At 42.0% G+C, this 21,544-nt stretch overlaps 1 protein-coding gene across 3 annotated transcripts in view; it reads left to right on the forward strand.

Moving 5' to 3' along the window:
* IQGAP1 (IQ motif containing GTPase activating protein 1) overlaps window positions 1–21,544 on the forward strand; it is a 118,170-nt gene that overhangs the window by 76,107 nt on the left and 20,519 nt on the right. For all 3 annotated transcript variants that reach the window (XM_060158072.1, XM_060158062.1, XM_060158083.1), the window contains exons 20-36: window positions 689–772; window positions 876–947; window positions 1,043–1,112; window positions 1,481–1,689; window positions 2,402–2,557; window positions 2,794–2,957; window positions 3,613–3,837; window positions 7,570–7,710; window positions 7,803–7,887; window positions 8,986–9,218; window positions 9,809–9,941; window positions 10,963–11,065; window positions 12,040–12,175; window positions 12,571–12,658; window positions 15,311–15,523; window positions 16,631–16,797; window positions 18,670–18,792. In XM_060158072.1, coding sequence (XP_060014055.1) covers window positions 689–772; window positions 876–947; window positions 1,043–1,112; window positions 1,481–1,689; window positions 2,402–2,557; window positions 2,794–2,957; window positions 3,613–3,837; window positions 7,570–7,710; window positions 7,803–7,887; window positions 8,986–9,218; window positions 9,809–9,941; window positions 10,963–11,065; window positions 12,040–12,175; window positions 12,571–12,658; window positions 15,311–15,523; window positions 16,631–16,797; window positions 18,670–18,792 — 2,402 coding nt within the window. The remainder of the gene's footprint in view (window positions 1–688; window positions 773–875; window positions 948–1,042; window positions 1,113–1,480; window positions 1,690–2,401; window positions 2,558–2,793; window positions 2,958–3,612; window positions 3,838–7,569; window positions 7,711–7,802; window positions 7,888–8,985; window positions 9,219–9,808; window positions 9,942–10,962; window positions 11,066–12,039; window positions 12,176–12,570; window positions 12,659–15,310; window positions 15,524–16,630; window positions 16,798–18,669; window positions 18,793–21,544) is intronic.

Consider the following 21,544-nt stretch of genomic DNA (forward strand, 5'->3'; position numbering starts at 1 on the left):
AGACAGCAAGTGGGCTTCTAGAGCAGGGGTAATAAAAAGTCAGCTCCTACGATCGAATGTCTGAGTATGTCCTCTGTCTTCTGACCTCTTAGTCTTGTCCTTCTTCTGACAAGCACTTCCTCTCCTACCATTGGAATCAATGTGTGCTCATTGCTGTTTAGTGTGGTGAGTTGTCCAGCTCAGTGGCAGTTCTTCTTGGGCACCTCATTGTCTTCTAAGACTGTTCCTTTGTGTCAGATTTGAATATTGAGAGAAGCAACTGCGATTTTGCTTCAATGACAGGGAAGCACAATGTCACAGAAACAATTCTGGGTTAGGAGTTATGGCTCCAGCACTGCCAGGTAGTGGTAAACCTCTTCTCTGAGTTTGTGTCCTCATCTATAAATGGGGATACTAATATTTATCTTACCTTCCTCACCTGATTCGTTGTAAGGAGCCTATGAGAGCATCGGTGCAGATGCACTTTAAGGTGTGAAGTGCTGTGCTCACATCAGGGAGGTGGAAGTTAGCCAGTGTGCTCTCCTGGTGGAGGTACAGCCCAGGCCCCTCTTCCCCTGTCACTGGTGGACGTGATCCTTTTTAAAGCTGCATCATGAATTGCGCTTGGATGGTATCTCAAGACAGAATCTTTTAACTTCCTCTGACCCTTGGGAAATAATGTGTCGCATGTAATGTTTGATGGTTTCAGTCGCAGTGGCGAGGATACAAGCAGAAGAAGGCGTATCAGGACCGCTTAGCTTACCTGCGCTCCCATAAAGATGAAGTTATAAAGGTGTGTAGCCCAGGCAGGGTTTCTCAGCGTGGGGCGTGAGCATGATATGTGTGGAGATGAAGGGCTCTTCTAATTTCCAGGACCGCCTTTTCCTTTTCCACAGATTCAGTCCTTGGCAAGGATGCATCAAGCTAGAAAGCGCTACAGAGATCGCCTACAGTATTTCCGAGACCATGTGAGTACCCTTGGGTAACAAGGACCAGTAGAGTTAGTTTTGCTGTGTTTGTGGTGGACAGAAGAACAAAGGAATTTCTTTTTTTTGTTCCTTAGATGAACGACATTATCAAAATCCAGGCTTTTATTCGGGCAAACAAAGCTCGTGATGACTACAAGACTCTCAGTGAGTAACTGTGGCTCAGCAGAGGACAGTTGAGGCAGTGGTTGAGAGCCGTCAGGTTCTGAGTATTCTCCACGGATCTCTTTTCTTGTCCTGCAGGCAAGGCTTGGGGGGTAGGGTGCTGTTTGTGACTTAAGCCCCATTGCTCACCTGTGACTTGATGTCTTGTTGCTTGCTGCATTCGCCTTCCACATAACAACATAGCAATAGCATGACTGGGAAGACTGCACTTGGTGGTTGTCTTTGCACATCTCAAAAATAAACAAATATCTTACGTGTGAATAGAGCTTTTTTTTTTTAAGACAGTGCTGATGTTTTCCATTTTATTGACGCTTCCATTCCTCGTCTGACACGTGCTTTCTTTCTGTCAGTCAATGCTGAGGATCCCCCTATGGTTGTGGTCCGAAAATTTGTCCACCTGCTCGACCAAAGTGACCAGGATTTTCAGGAGGAGCTTGATCTTATGAAGATGAGGGAAGAGGTCATTACCCTCATCCGTTCTAACCAGCAGCTGGAGAATGATCTCAATCTCATGGATATCAAAATTGGACTGCTAGTGAAAAATAAAATTACACTACAGGTATGGTCCAGTGCCAGTAAGGGCCTTGGGGTACATTGTCCTGCTTGGTACCCCTGTCTCTCCCTAGGTGACCTGCAGGGAGGGGGTAGGAGGCTGGCTTTCTTCTCAGCGAACGCCATACATTGTTTTTTTTTAAGTTAAATAAGAAATCAAGTGATTTAATCACAAAATTTTAAATAGAGAAAAGTAGATAAAAACCATCCCATAATTCCACCACCCTAACAATCATTTTATATCCTACATTTTTATTTAATATAGAGGATAAGATACTTTCCATATGTTAAGTCATCATAAATATTATTTTTAGTGGCAGTGTAATAATTTATCAGGAAATAATCTGAGTTACCTCTTTTTTTCTAGACTATTTGACATTTTCAACTTTTATTATTACGGAATAACACTGCAGTTAATGTTTCAATGTATATGTAGCTTTTATTATGTTTAAGACTTTGTAAGATAGATTCCTAGAAGTTGGTTTCCTGAATCAATGGACATTTTTATAGATGAGGTTCTTTATAGGAAGGTGGAAGTAGGAATGGATTTGATTGATGTACTGAAAATAAGGTACAGTGTAGTGATTCTAAAATATTTAGGGGATCTGCCAGTGCAGTAGACCTTCATGAAAGTTTGTAGGTGCTAAAAGACCTTTCCATAATGCCCAGAGTTTCATCTTTGAAAGCTTTTTGACTTATGTATATGTGTTTGTTTATAGGATGTGGTTTCCCACAGTAAAAAACTTACCAAAAAAAATAAGGAACAGTTGTCTGATATGATGATGTTAAATAAACAGAAGGGAGGTCTCAAGGCTTTGAGCAAGGAGAAGAGAGAGAAGTTGGAAGCATATCAACACCTGTTTTATTTACTGCAGGTGAGTGGCTCCTGGAATTAGTATTGTAAAATTTAGTTAATTTACTTTTCTCAAGAAAACCTTATGCATAGATCTCTGTGAAAGTCCTTCTGATTTCCACTGAGAGATGAGCAAAGGGCTGTCTTATTTTTCTTTATTACTCAGGTACTTTCTAATCCTTCAAGCTGAAAAATCTTGAATATTTGTGCCAGCCTTCATGTCATCTAGAAATTACTTATCCCTTGCTTTCGTTTCAGACCAACCCCACCTATCTGGCGAAGCTGATTTTTCAGATGCCCCAGAACAAGTCCACCAAGTTCATGGACTCTGTAATCTTCACACTCTACAACTATGCATCCAACCAGCGAGAGGAGTACCTGCTCCTGCGGCTGTTTAAGACAGCACTGCAGGAGGAAATCAAGTACGGACAGATTTCTGCAGGGCATACATGGGACCCCTCCCCACCATCATAGGTGCTCATAGTTTGAGATTCAGGCCTGCCTGTGCCTTTTCTCAATACTGTGACATGTGTGAGATACTTACTCTAAAGAAGCATTTACCTTTTATAATGTAATAATATAGATTATGCACTCACACAAACTAATTATACTGAAAATACAAATTAATTATATATTAATTATATATATATACTGTATACCAATATGAACTAATAATATATACACAATATAAACTAATATGCTAATTATAAGCTAATATAATAAACACTAATATAAAGTGTCGCTGTTTCTGGGGAGGTGATAGAGATTTGCTAAATTAGTTTTAGGAATATTCTGTATTAAGATAGAATTTTTTAAAAACTGGTCCAAACATGAAGATTTCACATCTTTAGCTAATGAAGGACCTGATCATGTTCCTATGATTGAGTTTGCAACAACAGCAGGAAGGTGCGGTATTCAGATGAGTGTTGGGGAGTGTTTCTAGAGAAAGAGCTTGTAACCCTTTCCTTCCAACTATCACATTTCTGTTTTTAGGAGATGGGATCTTTAAGTAGGAAGGATCTTTAGGTTGGTAGATTTGTGATTAGTTTGAACTGAATTTGTATTTATGTTTTATAGGTCAAAAGTAGATCAGATTCAAGAAATCGTGACAGGAAATCCTACAGTTATTAAGATGGTTGTAAGTTTCAACCGTGGGGCCAGGGGCCAGAATGCGCTGAGACAGATCTTGGCCCCGGTGGTTAAGGAGATTATGGATGACAAATCTCTCAATATCAAAACTGACCCTGTGGATATTTACAAATCTTGGGTCAATCAGATGGAGTCTCAGACAGGAGAGGCAAGGTATGGTAACCACAACACCTTTTCTTTCATGTTTTTATTATTTTCTCTCTCTCTTTTTTAAACAGTGAACATTTCTTTGATTTATAAATTAGTAATTGCTTAAATAGGTTTTCCTTAGAAACCCCTTCTTTAAGTAGTTGCCTTGGTAATTTATTCACTTATTTAGCAAATATTTATTGAGTACTTACTAAGTGCCAGACACTGTGTTAGATACACCTACAATAATACGATAACGAATGAGACATACAATACTGAATGAAGAAGACATGCTCCCTGCCCTCTGTTCATAGTTTATTGCGTGGGAGAGATGACACACAGGTACATAGAAATAAAGTTGCAAACTGAGGGGAGTTTCGTGATGTTTTGTAGGGAACTGTAATGGAGAATTCAAGAGGGAGCTAACTTAAAGGGGTTAGGGAGAGCCTCCCTGAGAAGGTGAACCATCACATGGTGGAGGCCTGAAGGGTACAGTGGGGCCAGCCTTGCTAAGAGCTAGGTGCAGAGTCTTCATGTCTGGATGCTGTCAGGTGGAAGGAGCTTGGGAGAGTCTAGGACCTGGAAGGACACTGGGCATCAGCAGAGATGCAGTTGGATGGGAAGACTCGCACAGATCTGAGTGAGATCCCTGTGTTTCATTAAAGGGAAGAGGAGCTGGTGTGGGCGAATGATGAGCTGCCCTGGAGTACTGAGAGTTGGACTAACTAAATTAACATAATCCAAGAGAGTTCTGTGCCAGGGCGGTAGTTTTCACCACCAGCGTTAACACATCCAAAGGAAAAATGTGTCAGTAGAATATGGGAAATGCTGGGAAAATACAGTTCAGAGGGCCAAAATGTTTAAAATATTTTTATCCAGCTTGGCTGAGGACAGGGGAGGAGTAGCTCTCCATATGATTGCTACTCAGAGTTTGATCTGTGGGCCAGTAACTGTAGATCATCAGTGTCGCTAAACACACTGTTTAGTTCAGCTGACATTTTTTTCCATAGCAAGACTTTCTCAATGAAGGAAGTATCCATTCTGAAGTTGATTACATTCTGGCTCAAGCTCCTTATCCTGTCTTGGACTGGTTGGTGGAATGGTCTACATGTTGAATAATGCTGCTTTCCACGTACCTGGACACCAGGCAAAGGGGGAGGTTACCCTGGATAGAGAACAGAAAATTCTGCTCACTCCTACAAAGGGCTTATCCCCTATTGGGAATCGTGTGGGAACCAACCCTGATTTGGTTCTCTGCTTTGTGTCAGCCTGTCACCCAAGAGTCAGATCGTTGCTGGGTGTGATGGAAAATCCATTTTTGTTTTGACCTGCACCAGGCCCAAATCCTGGAATATGGTCAGCCAACTGCAGTAGTTGACTGGGAAGGTTTGACTGAAGCTCAGGGCATCCCTAGATGGGAGCCCCACGGACACAGGCTCAGGGGTACTAAAATACTTCCTCTGCCGGTCCATGAGTTGGTCATTTTTAGATCAAAATTCCAGTAGGTATTTCAAGATTTTTTCTTGTAGGTGCCTATCAGAAACGTGTCTTATTTTGCTTTTCATAAAATGGAAATTGATTTTAACACATTTTTTTTAATGTGGATAACTGGGAGGTGTAGTGGTATGTGGTGGGAGCCCGTGCAGCATGTAAGCATCACGGATCCTTGAGCTTCAGCCACGAAACTCATAGCAAACTGGGACGTTGTCCCTCTTGGCAGTGTTCACCTCTAAAATCTTTGAAATTTAATATTCTGTTCTCTGACTACACCCATTTAGTTTAACACTTTCATTCTCTTTGCTCATTGCTACCTTTTTTAAAATGTCATATACGTATACAGTTATATTTTACTGATATAAAAGATGTAAAGTACATAACTTACAAAATATAAATGCCCTTATAAATTCAATACAGCCAATTGTTTGAGACAGAATGCTTTTGTTAATTTTTGCTGAATCTTTGTGTTCATAGTCTACCAGTGTTTGTAATTCAGCCACCATATGACGAATGGAGTTGTGTCCTTATTTGCTGGTATTAGTTTCCTATTGCTCCTGGGATGAATTACCACAAACTTGATGGCTTAAAACAACAGAAATTTATTTTCTCACAGTTTTGGAGGCCAGAAGTCCGAAATTGGTATTAAAGGGGTGAAATCAGGGTGTCAGCAGGGCTGTGTTCCCTCCAGAGGCTCTAGTGGAAAATCCATTCCCTGCCTCTTCAGCTTCTGGTGGCTGTTGGCATTCCTGGCCTTGTGGCTGTGTCACTCCAGTCTCTGCCTGCCCTCCCCCATCGCCACATTGCCTCCTCTTCTGTGTGCACCAAATCTCCCTCCGCCTCTCTCTTATTAGGACGCTTGTGATTGGATTTAGGCCACCAAGATAATCATTACTGCTTTTTGACCTCATTGAAAGTACCACACTGGGACCCCTGCAATTCATTTTTGTCTTTCAGCTCCCTCCTGTCCTTGTTTCCTTCCTGATTAAGCCTAGGCCCAGTGTTCTAGCACATCTACTATTCTCTTGTCAGTTCCTTCTGACTCAGGGCCTTCTGCTGAATGATCTCGTCAGCTCCTCTGTCTTCAGTTCCTATATGTAACTGTCAGCTCCCTCACCAGTACCTAAAGGGTCACCATGTCCCATTGATTGTGTCTCCTTAATATCTCTCAGATCTGTCTCCTTGGTCCCCACTGCTTGCATCCTTGTTCATGCCCTCATCATATTTTTTTTGGGGGGGGGGCATGCCACGTGGCATGCAAGATCCTAGTTCCCCAACCAGGGATCGAACCCACGCCCCCTGCAGTGTAAGCACAGAGTCCTAACCACCTGACCACCAGGGAAGTCCCATGCTCTCATCATTTCTTTTTTTTTTTTTCTTTTTGCGGTAAGCAGGCCTCTCTCACTGTTGTGGCCTCTCCCGTTGTGGAGCACAGGCTCCGGACGCGCAGGCTCAGCGGCCATGGCTCACGGGCCCAGCCGCGCCGCGGCATGTGGGATCTTCCTGGACCGGGGCACGAACCCGCGTCCCCTGCATCGGCAGGCGGACTCTCAGCCACTGCGCCACCAGGGAAGCCCTCTCATCATTTCTTGATCAGGCTGTAGCATTAGTCTTCTAGCTCTTTCATCTGTGACTGTCCATCTTTAGTTCATTTCTCATGGTGGATCAGAGCAATCCTCCTCAAAATTCAGATCTGTCTCTTAATAGCTCTCTGTGGCTTCTAGGAAAGTCCAGACTTCTTAGCATCATATACAGGGCCCTCCATTATCTGGCCCCTGTTTACTCTTCCACCCTCATTTCTCCTTCCTCTTCCCTTTCTTTGCATTTGATCTTCCTTCCCAGAAGACCTTTCTTCTCCCTTTTTCCTGAGTTCATATGTCCCTTCCTTATGGAAGTCTTCCTTGATTCCTCCAGTCTGAATCGAAGCCTCTTCTCTGCGGCACTGTAGCACTTCTGGTCAGCTTCTTCTTTGTAGTGCAGTGTGTTTACAGATACTTATTTGTGTGTCTCTTCCACCAGACTGTGAGAGACTCGAGAAGCTTTCATGTCTCCAATACCTTTTATCCCAAGTGCCTGGCACATAGTTCAAGACACCCAATTCACAGTTGAAAACCTGAGCCCCAATTCTGGCCCCACCATTTACCAGCACAACAAAATTATCTACTCTCTCTGGGTCTTTCTGTTTATGAAAGACACAGTCTCACCTCAGGCTGTTCCTGGCTGTTGGTCTAACATACATGGGGATAATTTCTGCTTTCCCAGCAAACTACCCTATGATGTGACCCCAGAGCAGGCTCTGGCTCATGAAGAAGTCAGGACACGGTTAGACAACTCCATCAGGAACATGCGGGCCGTGACGGACAAGTTCCTGTCAGCCATCATCAGCTCTGTGGACAAAATCCCGTGAGTGCTGTCAGCTGTGACCCCCTGTTGAGCCCAGACTTAGTGGCCTTCTGCTCCCTGGCCCTTCTCACTACGTTTTGTCCACCCCACAGTTACGGGATGCGCTTCATTGCCAAAGTGCTGAAGGACTCATTACACGAGAAGTTCCCTGATGCTGGTGAAGATGAGCTGCTGAAGGTAAGACTGAAAGCTGGCACATTCTTGCCCTACCAATAATAGCCCTTTGAGGAAAAAGTTCTAAGACTAGGCCTGACCTTAGACTTCCGTTAAGGACCTTAACCTAGATTTTGTCAGTAGCTTGCCGTTGATTGTGAGATTTTGAAAGTGTTTGTAAATAGTAAATCATACCTCTTTTAGTTCCTATATAGTTCCTGTGTTGTTTGAATGGCACACAGACCTCAAATAAGTAGAGAAGATGGATTTTCCTGTCTTGAGATACATTTCTTTGAGTCCTATCTTTTCGCTGAAGAATTGCTCCCTCTGCTGGTGGCCAGGTGAATGGTAGCAAGCACAGTTGTTTCCACTAAGGCTGTTGCTGATAATTCTTTCTTACTCAGCTATGCTCCCTCCTTTTTTTTTTTCCTTCTTCTTCTTTTTTTTTTTTAATCTGAACGCTTTTTTCTTCTCTCCTAGTTCTGTGCTTTCCTACAGTGAGGCCTCGATTCTAGACTTTCTGTTCAGGTGAATTAATTTTATTTTTTTCTGAATGAAACTCTAGGGGAAATGCTGTGACTGTCCTTGAATTCTTCTGTGGAAGAGATGTGTGTTGAGTGACTTTAATTTCAGAGGCATGAACTTGTGCACCTTTGAAGTCTTCAGCATGAGGATGATGGGGGTTGGACAGGTTATGCTCTGCTAATTAGGTCGTGTTCAAGGATTTATTTTAGCTATGTTCATTAGCTTCTTAAAATGAAAGCCCATCTGCCTGAAAATGAAAAGTGCATGTGGTTGACAGCAGCCTTATTTGCTGCCATGGTATGTGAACAAAGGATGCCCTAAAATGCTCAGTAACAGACTTTAAGTCTATCATTTTTACCTTCTGAATCTGCTCTTTCATTGTCGTGATTTTCAGTTCTGTTCTCATTTTCTTTTTTTCTGCATCCAGCCAAGGGCTGTTTGGTCATTTTAGTTTCAGGCCTTGAGGGAAATTGTGTGTGTGTGTGTGTAGTGTTTAATTTTTTCTCACAGGACCACATTTTCTTTGCTAGCAAAGTCATTTATGGCTTACTTGGTGGAATGGTTTTTAACACCCATTTCTTTTTCCTCTGTTCCCAGATTATTGGTAACTTGCTTTACTATCGATACATGAATCCAGCCATTGTTGCTCCTGATGCCTTTGACATCATCGACCTGTCAGCAGGAGGCCAGCTTACCACAGACCAACGCCGAAATCTTGGCTCCATTGCAAAGATGCTTCAGCATGCAGCTTCCAATAAGATGTTTCTGGGAGATAATGCTCACTTAAGCATCATTAACGAATATCTTTCCCAGTCCTACCAGAAATTCAGGTAAGGGGAAAGGGACAAGGTACTTGAAAGATTCTGTGGGCGTGTTTCTAACTCTGAAGGTAAAGACAAGATTAAATACCACATCCAGCATTCCCTGGACTGCAGTGTTGTATACATCTCATGTGCTCAGAGCTCCAGGGGATGATGAAGAGGATGTTCGAGCTATTAAAATGTATTCCTATGAAATAGACTGTACTTCACGTAGAAACAATGGTCTACGTTAGGCACGTGTTACTTTGTAACCAGAGAAGAATTGGAGAGTGCTTTTAATATTTGTAAATTAAACATTCAGTTGAGAGTTCGAGTTCGGGACGTTGTCTTAGAAAGTTGGTTCTGCTGACAACGCAGGTGTTTGAGAACTGTTTTAAATTATGGTTGAGCAGTTCTTGTGGGTAGAACTAAAACGAAGTGGAAAGAGAACCAACGTCCCAAGGCTGTCAAGCACAATGAACGTGCAGCAGTTTCTCTAGAATTAACTGTCTTGACTGGCTTCTTTTGAACTCACTGCCCCAGAGGTTTGTGGGATGTCCTTCGTCAACTTCTCACACATGTGTCACTTGTTGGGGCCTGGCTCCTGTGTTTATTTTCAGACGGTTTTTCCAAACTGCTTGTGATGTCCCAGAGCTTCAGGATAAATTTAATGTGGATGAGTACTCTGATTTAGTGACCCTCACCAAACCTGTGATCTACATTTCCATTGGTGAAATCATCAACACCCACACTGTAAGTATTTTTCTTTAATGATTTAATTTCATTGCTCTGTCTTAATTGCCTTCTCCGGCTGCTGCCTGCTGTCTCTGGAAGCCAGAGATCTCAGTTTGATCTTACTGACATCACATCTGCCTTGTTGTTTATCTTCCTTTGCTTATTATCCTTAACTTTCTTGAAGTGATCCCCAGGCCACCTGCATCAGAATCATCTGGGCTGGTTATTAAAAATGAAGTTTCCTGAACCCCACCACAGGCCAGCTGAATCAAAATCCCCATGGCTGGGCTTCAGAATCTCCATTGTGACCCCTGATATAGTGACTTGATAAAATACTGTTTTTATTGGTCCTTTTTTTTACCCTGGCCCTCTGTCTTACTTTTCTAACATGATCTAGAATACCAGCTTTTTCCTCTGTGTCACCTTTGAGTGATTTTTCCCTTGGGTACTTCTTCCCCCCTCCCCAATTTTTTATAATTCATCCCCCCTTGGGGGCATATAGAACAGGAAATAAGGAAATAAAATGAAATTTCAGGGATTGTCATTTCTGACGACGTCACCTGGGGTAATAGCTTATTAAGGCTTTGCCGAATACCCCTAAAATAATGATAATGTTGATCTGATGCACTTTTTTTCTGAATTAAAAGATATTATATACTGGAAACTTTAAGTAAAAGTATGAATGTGAGTCATTTGAACTGGTTGTAGGGAATATTGATGACTTGGATATTGACGTCTGTGAGTTTCCTTGTTCTTTCTTATATAGGGTACGTTTAAATCCTTTATATCTGTAAGGTTGAGAGAGTACCAGTATTTCCTCTTCATATGTCGTAACATATGTCATTCATCACGGGCCAGTGTGTTGCTTTATATATCATATTGTTTATTTGGGTTAGTTTGTTGAGGATTGGTTTTTCAGTTCTTTGAATATGGGAGTTTTGTTATCTAACCTCTTTTGTGCTGTTAGGCATTGTGGATGGGGACGGGGGCTAGTGGGTTGAGTGTGTAAATGGAATTGATCCCTGGATGTTGGATGCAGCTCCTGTTAGATCACCAGGATGCCATTGCCCCGGAGCACAATGATCCAATCCATGAGCTGCTGGATGACCTTGGCGATGTGCCCACCATCGAGTCCCTAATAGGTAAAGTTCTGACTTAACTGCCCAGAAGCTGAGAGAGGAGATTGACAGGAGTGCTGTAATTGTCACCTTCTCTGTTTCTACACTGTTCAAGCTCTGAATACACATCAGGGAAGAAAACAGATGTGATCCCTATCTGTTAGGAACTGAAGTCCAGTGGAAGAGATCATTTTAAATGCATAGATACATATAATCATGTAACTAGAAATTTATAAGTCCTATAAAGGAAATGAACAGAGTATTTTTTTTTTGATTTTTTTTTTTTTTTTTTTTTTTTTTTGTGGTACGCGGGCCTCTCACTGTTGTGGCCTCTCCCGTTGTGGAGCACAGGCTCCGGACGCGCAGGCTCAGCGGCCATGGCTCACGGGCCCAGCCGCTCCGCGGCATGTGGGATCTTCCCGGACCGGGGCACGAACCCATGTCCCCTGCATCGGCAGGCGGACTCTCAACCACTGCGCCACCAGGGAAGCCCCCAGAGTATTTTTTTTGATATTTATTTATTTATTTGGTTGCACTGGGTCTTAGTTGTGGCAGGCAGGCTCCTCAGTCGCAGCAGGCGGGCTCAGTTGTGGCAGGCGGGCTCCTCAGTTGTGGCATGCGAACTCTCAGTTGCAGCATGCATGTGGGATCTAGTTCCCTGACCAGGGATCAAACCTGGGCCCCCTGCATTGGGAGTGTGGAATGTCAACCACTGTGCCACCAGGGAAGTCCCTGAACAGAGTATTTTGAGAGAGAAATGTTACAGTGTTGAAATGATTTCTCAAACATTTGTTAAGTTATTTTATTATGGATCCTTTGCCTTTACCATTTGGCATGATATTTTATTTCTCAGTAAAAGGTGTCCTCACCACAGTGTACATATAGGCTTATTCAACTACCTTCTTAAACTTGCATTATCTTTTACTTGAATTATTATCTGCTCTCCAATGTCTCCTCTGTTTACGGTATTGATTCTTTCTACCCTCCCAAAACTTTAGGAGAAGGCTCTGGCAATTTAAATGACCCAAATAAGGAGGCACTCGCTAAGACAGAAGTGTCCCTCACACTGACCAACAAGTTTGATGTGCCTGGAGATGAGAATGCAGAAATGGACGCTCGGACCATCTTACTGAAGTGAGTACTGGAAGGAGGAGGAACGGAGTAAGTGTAACCCAGTGATCCCTTCTGTCCCTTGGTCTTGGTGAATGAGTCCTCTTGTTCATCCTTAAATGATCAACTCAGCCATTTAAGCCTCATACATTTCCAGTCACCTCATGTATTATACTTGACACAGGGCTTACTTGCCTTATTTGCTAATAAGATGCTGAAATGAATTTGTAGCTTGGAAATCCTAACCTTGGTACTCACTCTGTCATAACTGTGTAAGTAAGCCTGGGACTTTGCGTACCTTGCATTAGGGCTGCCCAGTGGGACTCTGTGAGGTAGTGTTTGCTCTGCTCCTGTTGAGGTCCATTCGAAGGAAGTAGGACACCTGCTAATGTTTAAACGCTTCGCACACCTCCTTTCAGCACAAAACGTTTGATTGTGGATGTCATCCGGTTCCAGCCGGGAGAGACCTTGACTGAAATCCTAGAAACACCAGCCACCAGTGAACAGGTAAAGTTTGGGGGTTTACCAGGTACCACAGTAAGATGCATAGGTGCTCCTGTGATAGGCACGTGACAAGGCTGAGGAGGTGGGACATAGGTGGTGAGAGGTGGTCACTGGAAGGTGGGCCTGGATGTGGTGGCATTTAGGGCTTATTGAGAAAGTTGTTGGTTCCTAAATCCAGAGGCGGTTGTTTCTAGGGCACAGAGCTCACTGGCACTTACATGCAGTCCGTGTGTGTGCTTTAATTTAACCTGAGGCAGAATCAGTGAGTCTGCCCAGTAATTTATTGAATACTATATAGTTAGAATTTTGTTAAGTGCCTTGGTAGATAGGAGAAAAGAATAGAATGTGGCTCCTAAGTTCTGTGAACTTAGTTGGAGACGTGTGACATATGCCCCTGAAACAGTTAGAAAACCACTGAAAATTCACTATGGTTTTGGCCCTAAAAATGCTAGAAATTAAAGCAGGAGTCCAGTGAGGAGCAAAGCATCAGGGAGGTATGGGACTTGAACCAAGCTTACAAAGAACATGCATGTATGACAAGAGGGACATTCTAGACCGGGGAGTCCCCGTGAACAGAGGCACAAGGGAGGGCAGAGCATGATGTGACCAGACCTACATATCTAGAATGAAGGTGTGGGTGAGGGTGAGTAGTGAGAAATTAAACGTGAGGACAAATTATGTAGAACCCAAAACTTAGGAATTTTGCACCAGAGAGATAGGAGTAAAGGGCCTTTGTAACCTTTGGGACCATTTGACATTGATTAATTTTGCAGTGCTGTCAGAGCAGATGGTAGTTGAGTCATCTGTGTGTGTGACAGGGTTCCAGGTCCAATTGGGTGAGGGGTGGCACGGCAGTGGGGAGGGACGGATGGGTCACGTTTAAGGCTTCTGTTTCATGTTTATAAAATGAGAAAAGTAAGTCAAGTCATTCGTTTTCAATTTTTTGAGCATGGGAATCCTTTTCATTAAGTAACAATGTATTTGGAATCCCAACATATAAAAGAGGTAAAATTGGAGCTACTCTGGCAGCCCCAGGGATGGGCCCTTGGAATCCCACCCTCCAGGACTCGTGGCATCCCTGGGAAACCCTTAAGGCTGCAGGGAGGACTATTTGAAAACCAGTTTTAAATGAATTGTCAGCTTTTAGATGCTGTGACTAATTACTCATTAGTTGTGTGTGATGGGCAGGAAAAGAGGCATAACCAGTAACTGCAACTGGTTAAACTTGGAAGGAAATTTGAAGTAGGGAAGAAGGAACTGGTCTTTACTGAGAATCTGCTATTAGTTTGGTGCTTTCACCTGTGTTCTTTCCTGTAATCCTTGCACTATCCCTATGAGGTGAGTCTTTTCATCCTCCTTTCACAGATGACAAAACTAAGACCCCTAGAGGTTAAATAACTCGCCCAAGATCATTCACTTGTAGTGGCAGAACCAAACTTGAATCGGGTTCTGTCTGACTCCAGTTTATGCTCTTTGCGTTATCTGATGAAGAGTAATTTTGACATTAGAAGAAAAGGGAATATTGGGAAAGGAATTGCTCCAGTTCGGGAAAAATTACAAGTCTGAACTACAAACCTTTCCAAATGTAAACATCCCCAGTACAAAACAGTTCAAAATGTGGTACCAGAGCCTTAGCCATATGCTGGGATCTATGAGCATAGAGGTGATCATTGAAGTTTTGAGAGAGAACACTTACAAAGAAATGACCATGGGCCACTTGGAGGTACCAGCGCATGCTTAGGGCAAGGAAAAAGTGCAGAGAAGATGATCAAGGCAACAACTAAGAAAAGGCACTGAATTGGGGATGGGCGGAATGGTAACGAGAATTGGTGAGAGAAGCCAGACTGCGAGGAAAGTGCTGAAAGACTGCAACAGCAAGTGTGGATCGTTTGTTGGGTGGGAACATAACAGACAAACGTTGGTTGGTGACTAGGAGACAGAGCAGATATGAGAAGGGTCTCTTTACTGGCGTTTGCAGCATGTTTGAAAGAGGGAAGACTTGAGCGTGATTCAATGGGACGAGGTAGCAAAAAGGATTAGCAAGAATTTACTGACCACTGGTGTTGCATTGGTGTGGTTATAACGTTCATCAAGCCGGGTTTCAAATAAAATTAAATGATTTCCATGTCCCCAGTGTGATAGGGAAAAAACGAGGGATTTTGTACCCAGTGGAGTCCAATCTCCTGTCCAGGAAAGAAGCCAACATCTGACTTCATAGATGTTTCTCTTCTAGATGAAAAGAGAGCTGTCTCTGCTTCATGCAGTTTCTTTGTCAGTTGTCGGGGGTGGGGGTAAGTTTGTTCCCCTCTATTTCCGGAATAGAGTTGTTTGTTTGTTTGTTTTAAATACTTATTTGCTTGCTTGCGTCGGGTCTTAGTTGTGGCAGGCGGGCTCCTTAGTCGTGGCATGCAGGCTCCTTTGCTGCATGCATAAACTGGAGTCAGACAGTTGTGGCATGTGAACTCCTAGTTGCGGCATGCACATGGGGTCTAGTTCCCTGACCAGGGATCGAACCCAGGCCCCCTGCATTGGGAGTGTGGCGTCTTAACCACTGCGCCACCAGGGAAGTCCCCCAGAATAGAGTTTGAGAGCTTTATAAATTCAAGTGTGGTTCAGTGTGGAGACCTTGCCACGAACTTCTTTTTCTTACTGTAGGAAGCAGAACACCAGAGGGCCATGCAGAGACGTGCTATCCGTGATGCCAAAACTCCTGACAAGATGAAAAAGTCAAAATCTGCAAAGGAAGACAGCAACCTCACTCTTCAGGAGAAGAAGGAGAAGATCCAGTCAGGCTTGAAGAAGCTAGCAGAGCTTGGCACCGTGGACCCAAAGAACAGATACCAGGAACTGATCAACGACATTGCCAGGGTACGGCATTTGGGGGACAGTGACGGCCTGGCCATGTTTAAAGCTGTCTCAGAGGCTTAGGAGGAGACAGTAGCTGTTCCGGTGACAACGTACCTTCAGTTCAGTGTACCTTCAGGAGAGGAGATTAGAGTCCTCTCTTCTGGGGAATCGTTTCTGACTCTTCCAACATGAGGTCCTAGCCTGCCCTTTGATGGCTTATTCCATGGCCTAAATTAAATTAGTAGGGAGAAAACCTTAATTAGAGCTTCCTATGTCTCAGTTTGTCTTTGGCCTTAAAGAATTCCTCCAGATCTTTTTAATGATTACTGTGAAATATAAATTAACATCAAGTTGATCATCAAATCTTGATTTGTGTGAATCTTCTCAAGTAAGGGGCTCTGGCGCAGGCTGAGAAGTTTAGGCATTCTCTGCTGTCGCCCTAAAATCACACCATGCACAACTGCAAGCTTGGTAATTGTTATATTAAAGTTATCTTTTTCTCCCTCTCCTAACAACATATTTAAGAGGTTTAAACCAGCTTTGCAAGTCAATTATGAGATTGTGGAGATCTGTAAAAGTAACACATTTCCCTGCCTCATTAAATAGAAATGGGGAAAAAAATTGATGAGATCTGAATTTCTTTGTTAATTTTTGAACATAAAATTGCTAACATTTTTAGATACCACATATAAGCAATATCATATGATGTTTGCTTTTCTATGTCTGACTTACTTCACTTAGTATGATGGTCTCTAAGTCCATCCATGTTGCTGCAGGTGGCATTATTTCATTCTTTTTTATGGGTGAGTGGTGTTCCATTGTATATATGTGCCACATCTTTTTTATCCATTCCTCTGTTGATGGACATCTGGGTTGCTTCCATGTCCTGTCTATTGTAGACGGTGCTGCAGTGAACATTGGGGTGCACGTGTCTTTTTGAATTATGGTTTTCTCCAGATATATGGGCAAAAATCTTTAAAAAATTTCGAGGTGAGTAAGAAAAAAAGAATTGCTGTCTATTAAAAATGTGTGGTCAAGCAAGGCAAAGTTGAGCGCTGCTGGGTTCTAGTGTTAATGATTCAAGAAGCACATGATATTATTTTTGTAATTTTAATAATTATGTCTCAGGATATTCGGAATCAGCGGAGATACCGACAGAGGAGAAAGGCTGAACTGGTGAAACTGCAGCAGACGTACGCTGCTCTGAACTCTAAGGCCACCTTTTATGGAGAGCAGGTGGACTACTATAAAAGCTACATCAAAACCTGCTTGGATAACTTAGCCAGCAAGGGCAAGTGAGTATTTTATTTTGAAGAGTCAATGTCAGGGGAAAAAGAAGTAGAGGCAACTGAAGTGACATAGGAAAATTTTATTTACAACACACTGGATCTATTTATTGCAATAGTCCTTTATTTTTCTTCTCATTGTTTGTGTAATTTCCTAGTCCCATTTGTTATGGTATGGTGTAAATAAATAATGTGGAGGATTTCAAGGATGCCTATTTCTAAGCATCCTGTGTTCCAAAATATCTTCTTGGCTCTAGAAATTAAAGAATCTAGGAAAGGGATCATGTAGTGGCCCCCAAACCAGGTTGTGCTTCAAAAATCACTTAAGGAACATCATAAACAATTAGATTCCCTGGCCTCTACACCTCCTGGACACAGGCTCCCAGACCATGACTTTTTTTCAGCTGCCAAGGAAGATCTGATGCAGCCTCCTTGTTGCTGGCCACAAACCATTCAGCCTGCCCATTTTATAGGGAGGGAAATTGAAAATCCAGAGAGGTGACGTGATTAAGCACAGGTTCTGCATATTAGAAGGGTTAGTTTATTATTTACTCCACACTTTTCATTTTGAGAATTTTGAAACCCCAGAAAGTTTCAGTGAATAGAACAATAAACACCCATATACCTTTCACCTAGATGCACTTGTACTTAACATTTTGCCACATCAGCTTCCCCTCTCTATAGCTTGCTTACTCTTGTGTCTGTGCTTTTCCTCTCCCTCCCTGAAGGCTTCATGGAGTGAGGCAGGGCTGTTGTGAAGTGGTGAAAATCAGGTCCACCTAACCCATCTTGCAGAGTTGGTGCCTGTGTCCTTTTGAAATGTCCCCATCATTCTTTGAGCACTTCTTGACTTTGTGGCACAAGATGTTTCTGGTTCAATTTGTACTTTTCCCTCCCTGGGCTTGGAATTAGCTATTTCTCCAAGCATCCCTGGTTCCTTTTTTTTTTTTTTTTTTTTTTCGGTACGCGGGCCTCTCACTGTTGTGGCCTCTCCTGTTGCGGAGCACAGGCTCCGGACACGCAGGCCCAGCAGCCATGGCCCACGGACCCAGCTGCTCTGCGGCATGTGGGATCCTCCCGGACCGGGGCACGAACCCGTGTCCCCTGCATCGGCAGGCGGACTCTCAACCACTGCGCCACCAGGGAAGCCCCTGTAGGCATGTTTTTGAAGACAGATTTCTAGAAATGTAATTGCTGGGTTAAGATTTTTGTGCAGTTGTGATTTTGATAGATATTTCAGTTGCCAGCCATAGGGATTTATTACCTTTTACACAACTACCAGCTTTTCTGCCCCAGTTCTTGAGACCCTTCCCTTGAGAGTCCCAGATACCATTCTCATTCATCTGTATTCTTCCTTTGCTTACTCTTCTTACCATTTCTCGCCTTGATTATCCCAACAGCCTTCTGACATCTGTTTCTTTTTCCTTGCTTCCATTCCTCTGTAATTGCTATGCTGGCTTAAATGCTTTTAAAAATTTCGTATTCTAAAATATTTTTATTTTTTCTCTGCACAGCCAGGGGACTTACAGTGACTCCCTTGGTGTTCAGTACAGTTCCCTCAGGCTGGCATTAGAAGCCCTCACACTTACTTTAGGTGCTTAGGTTCTGAGAGGGACACATAAGGATTCAGACACTGTCAAATTCATCGTGTGTTCTCAAATGTATAGTTTAAATCAAAGACAAAAGCAATTTAGTAATGTTTCCCTGTTTTGCAGAGATATTGCTTAGGCGAATCCTAGCATTATTTGCCATTTTAGAATTGGTTTGTTACTTACGCTTGTGTATAGGAAGTTTGTTTTCTGACCTCATATCCTTGAGTTACCAACAAAGATTTATAGTAGATAGTTACCTATAGAAAATGACATAATGTGATTTTTACAGGGTCTCCAAAAAGCCTAGGGAAATGAAAGGAAAGAAAAGCAAAAAGATTTCTCTAAAATACACGGCAGCAAGACTACATGAAAAAGGAGTTCTTCTGGAAATTGAGGACCTGCAAGTGAATCAGTGAGTATTTGCTTTTTAACTTTGTTTTATATGTTGATTTTTTTATTTGTCATATCTTTATCTTATTGACTTTATTTCTCTTATCTGGATAATCATTTTTATATTTTATATGTGTTTATAGTTAATTAAAATAAGTAATTAATTAATTATGTACAGAATTTGGCCTAATACTCAGAGTTAATTTGCCTGTCATAGAAGAGAGGTATTTCTTTTCCTTGTTTGTGGAACATTTGTCTCAGGACATCCTACTTTTCCTCTTTAAAGCAGGAAGCCATTCCTTCCATTTTTTTTTTTTTTCTGTGCCCAAACCAAGGATAAATAAAGAATAACAAGAAGAGGAGTGTACTTTATTCCACTTGAGGCATGAACCAGGGGCTTACCCTCATCTTCTTTTCTGGGAAGCACCAGCTTGCTTTACATGTGGTTCATGGACCTGACCTGACCTGACCATCCTCCCTCAGGTCCTGGCCCAGCTGCCATTAACAAGCATTTTATTGAGTACCTGCTCAGTCAACCCTGTGATCTCAGGCAGCTGAGCTTTCTGTTACTGTGTCTGTTTAAATTTTTTTTTTAATTTTGCTTCAAAAAACTTTTATATTTTTCTGATTCTAAAATAATATGTATTCACTGTTGAACTTTGAAAATGTGGTAAAGCATAAAGAAAAAGAAAAAGCACCTATAATCCAACAAGCCAAAGATAGCCACTGAAATCATTTTAGTATATTTTCTTCTGTGCCTCTATTCACACAAAGATTATCTATGATTACTTACTTACCTTCCTACTTTTTTTTAACATAAATTGGGATGATACTGTTTATAGTCATGTATCCAGCTTTTTCCTCATAACATTGTGAGCATTTTTCACATAGTTTGAAAGTATCCTTTTTAATGACCACATAATATTCCATATTGTAGTTTTAATTTAGCCATTTACCTGTTGTAGAACATTTTAAGTTGATTTTACTTTTTACATTATTACACATGTGATAACACCTTTATATGTACATCTTTGATTCTGCCTCAGATTATTATTATTTTTTTTTGTATCATAGATGCCTAAAAATGTAATTTTTGGTCAGAGTATAAAAATATTTTTTTATTGTAAAAAACACAAAACATAAAATTTACCATCTTAACTATTTTTTAATTGTACAGTTCAGTAGTGTTAAGCATATTCACATTGTTGTGCAATCCAGAACCTTTTCATCTTATAAAACTGAAACTATACCCATTAAATAACAACTCCCCATTTCCCCTCCCCCCCCAGCCCCGGGCAACCAGCATTCTCCTCTCTGTTTCTATGAATTTGACTCCCTAGGTGCTTCATATAAGTGGGATCATACAATGCTTGTCTTTTTGTGTCTGGCTTCCTTCACTTAGCATGATGTCCTCAGGGTTCATGCATGTTGTAACCTGTGACAGATTTCCTTCCTTTTCAAGGCTGAATAGTTTTCCACTGTGTACATGTATTACATTTTGCTTATTCATTCATCCATTGATGGACATTTGGATTCCTTCCACTTTCTGCTATTATGAATAATGTTACAATGAACATGGAAGTATAAATACCTCTTTGAGACCCTGCTTTCAGTTCTTTCTGATGTATACCCAGAAGTGGGATTGCTGGATCATATGATAATTCTATTTTTAATTTTTTTAGGAACTGCCATACTGTTTTCCATAGCAGTTGAAAAATTTTTTTTTTTTTTTTTTTGCGGTACGCGGGCCTCTCACTGTTGTGGCCTCTCCCGTTGCGGAGCACAGGCTCCGGACGCGCAGGCTCAGCGGCCATGGCTCACGGGCCCAGCCGCTCCGCGGCATGTGGGATCTTCCCAGACCGGGGCATGAACCCATGTCCCCTGCATCAGCAGGCGGACTCTCAACCACTGTGCCACCAGGGAAGCCCTGAAAAAATTTTTTAATTCATATATATATTTTCTAGCAGTGTCTAAAATGTGTATGAAAGTGCTTACTTACCTCACTACTTCTTTGCCATCATTGAGTAATAAAACAGTTTTTGATATTTTTGAATTAATAGATTAAAAGGTAGCATTTTAAAATTTTGCACTTTTTAGAATTCTGGTTGAGTTTTTTAGTGTGTATTTATTTGTTTTTTAATATTTATTTATTTTATTTATTTTTGGCTGTGTTGGGTCTTAGTTGTGGCACACGGGATCTTGCGTTGCTGCGTGTGGGCTCTTCGTTGTGGCACGAGGGCTTCTCTCTAGTTGCAGCGTGGGGGCTTCTCTCTAGCAGTGGCATGTGGGTTTTCTTTCCCTAGTTGTGGCGCAGGGGCTCTAGAGCGCATGGGCTCTGTAGTTTGCGGCACACGGGCTTGGTTGCCCTGCAGCATGTGGGATCTTAGTTCCCCGACCAAGGATCGAATCCGCTGCATTGGAAGGTAGATTCTTTACCACTGGACCACCAGGGAAGTCCCTGTGTGTGTGTGTTTAAACAGGGCTTATTATCTATGTTTTCTCTGATCATTTTTTCAATTGGGGACCTTGGTCTTTTGAGGTTTTTTTTTAGTTGACCACTTTATGCCATTTTTCAAATCTGTTTTATAATTTATTATCTCCTCCCTTCTTTTTTGTCATTATTTGCCACTACTGTTCAAGTGCCTACTGTTATTTGACTCTTCTTTTTAATTTGCTACCATGGGCTTAGGAAACAGATGACAAACCAAACCAGTTAAAATAAAATTATTTATCACATAAAATAAACATCTTTATAAAGGGTCTCCTATTGAGTA

This window comes from Lagenorhynchus albirostris, chromosome 1 (genome assembly GCF_949774975.1).
Source record: "Lagenorhynchus albirostris chromosome 1, mLagAlb1.1, whole genome shotgun sequence".
NCBI lineage: Eukaryota > Metazoa > Chordata > Mammalia > Artiodactyla > Delphinidae > Lagenorhynchus > Lagenorhynchus albirostris.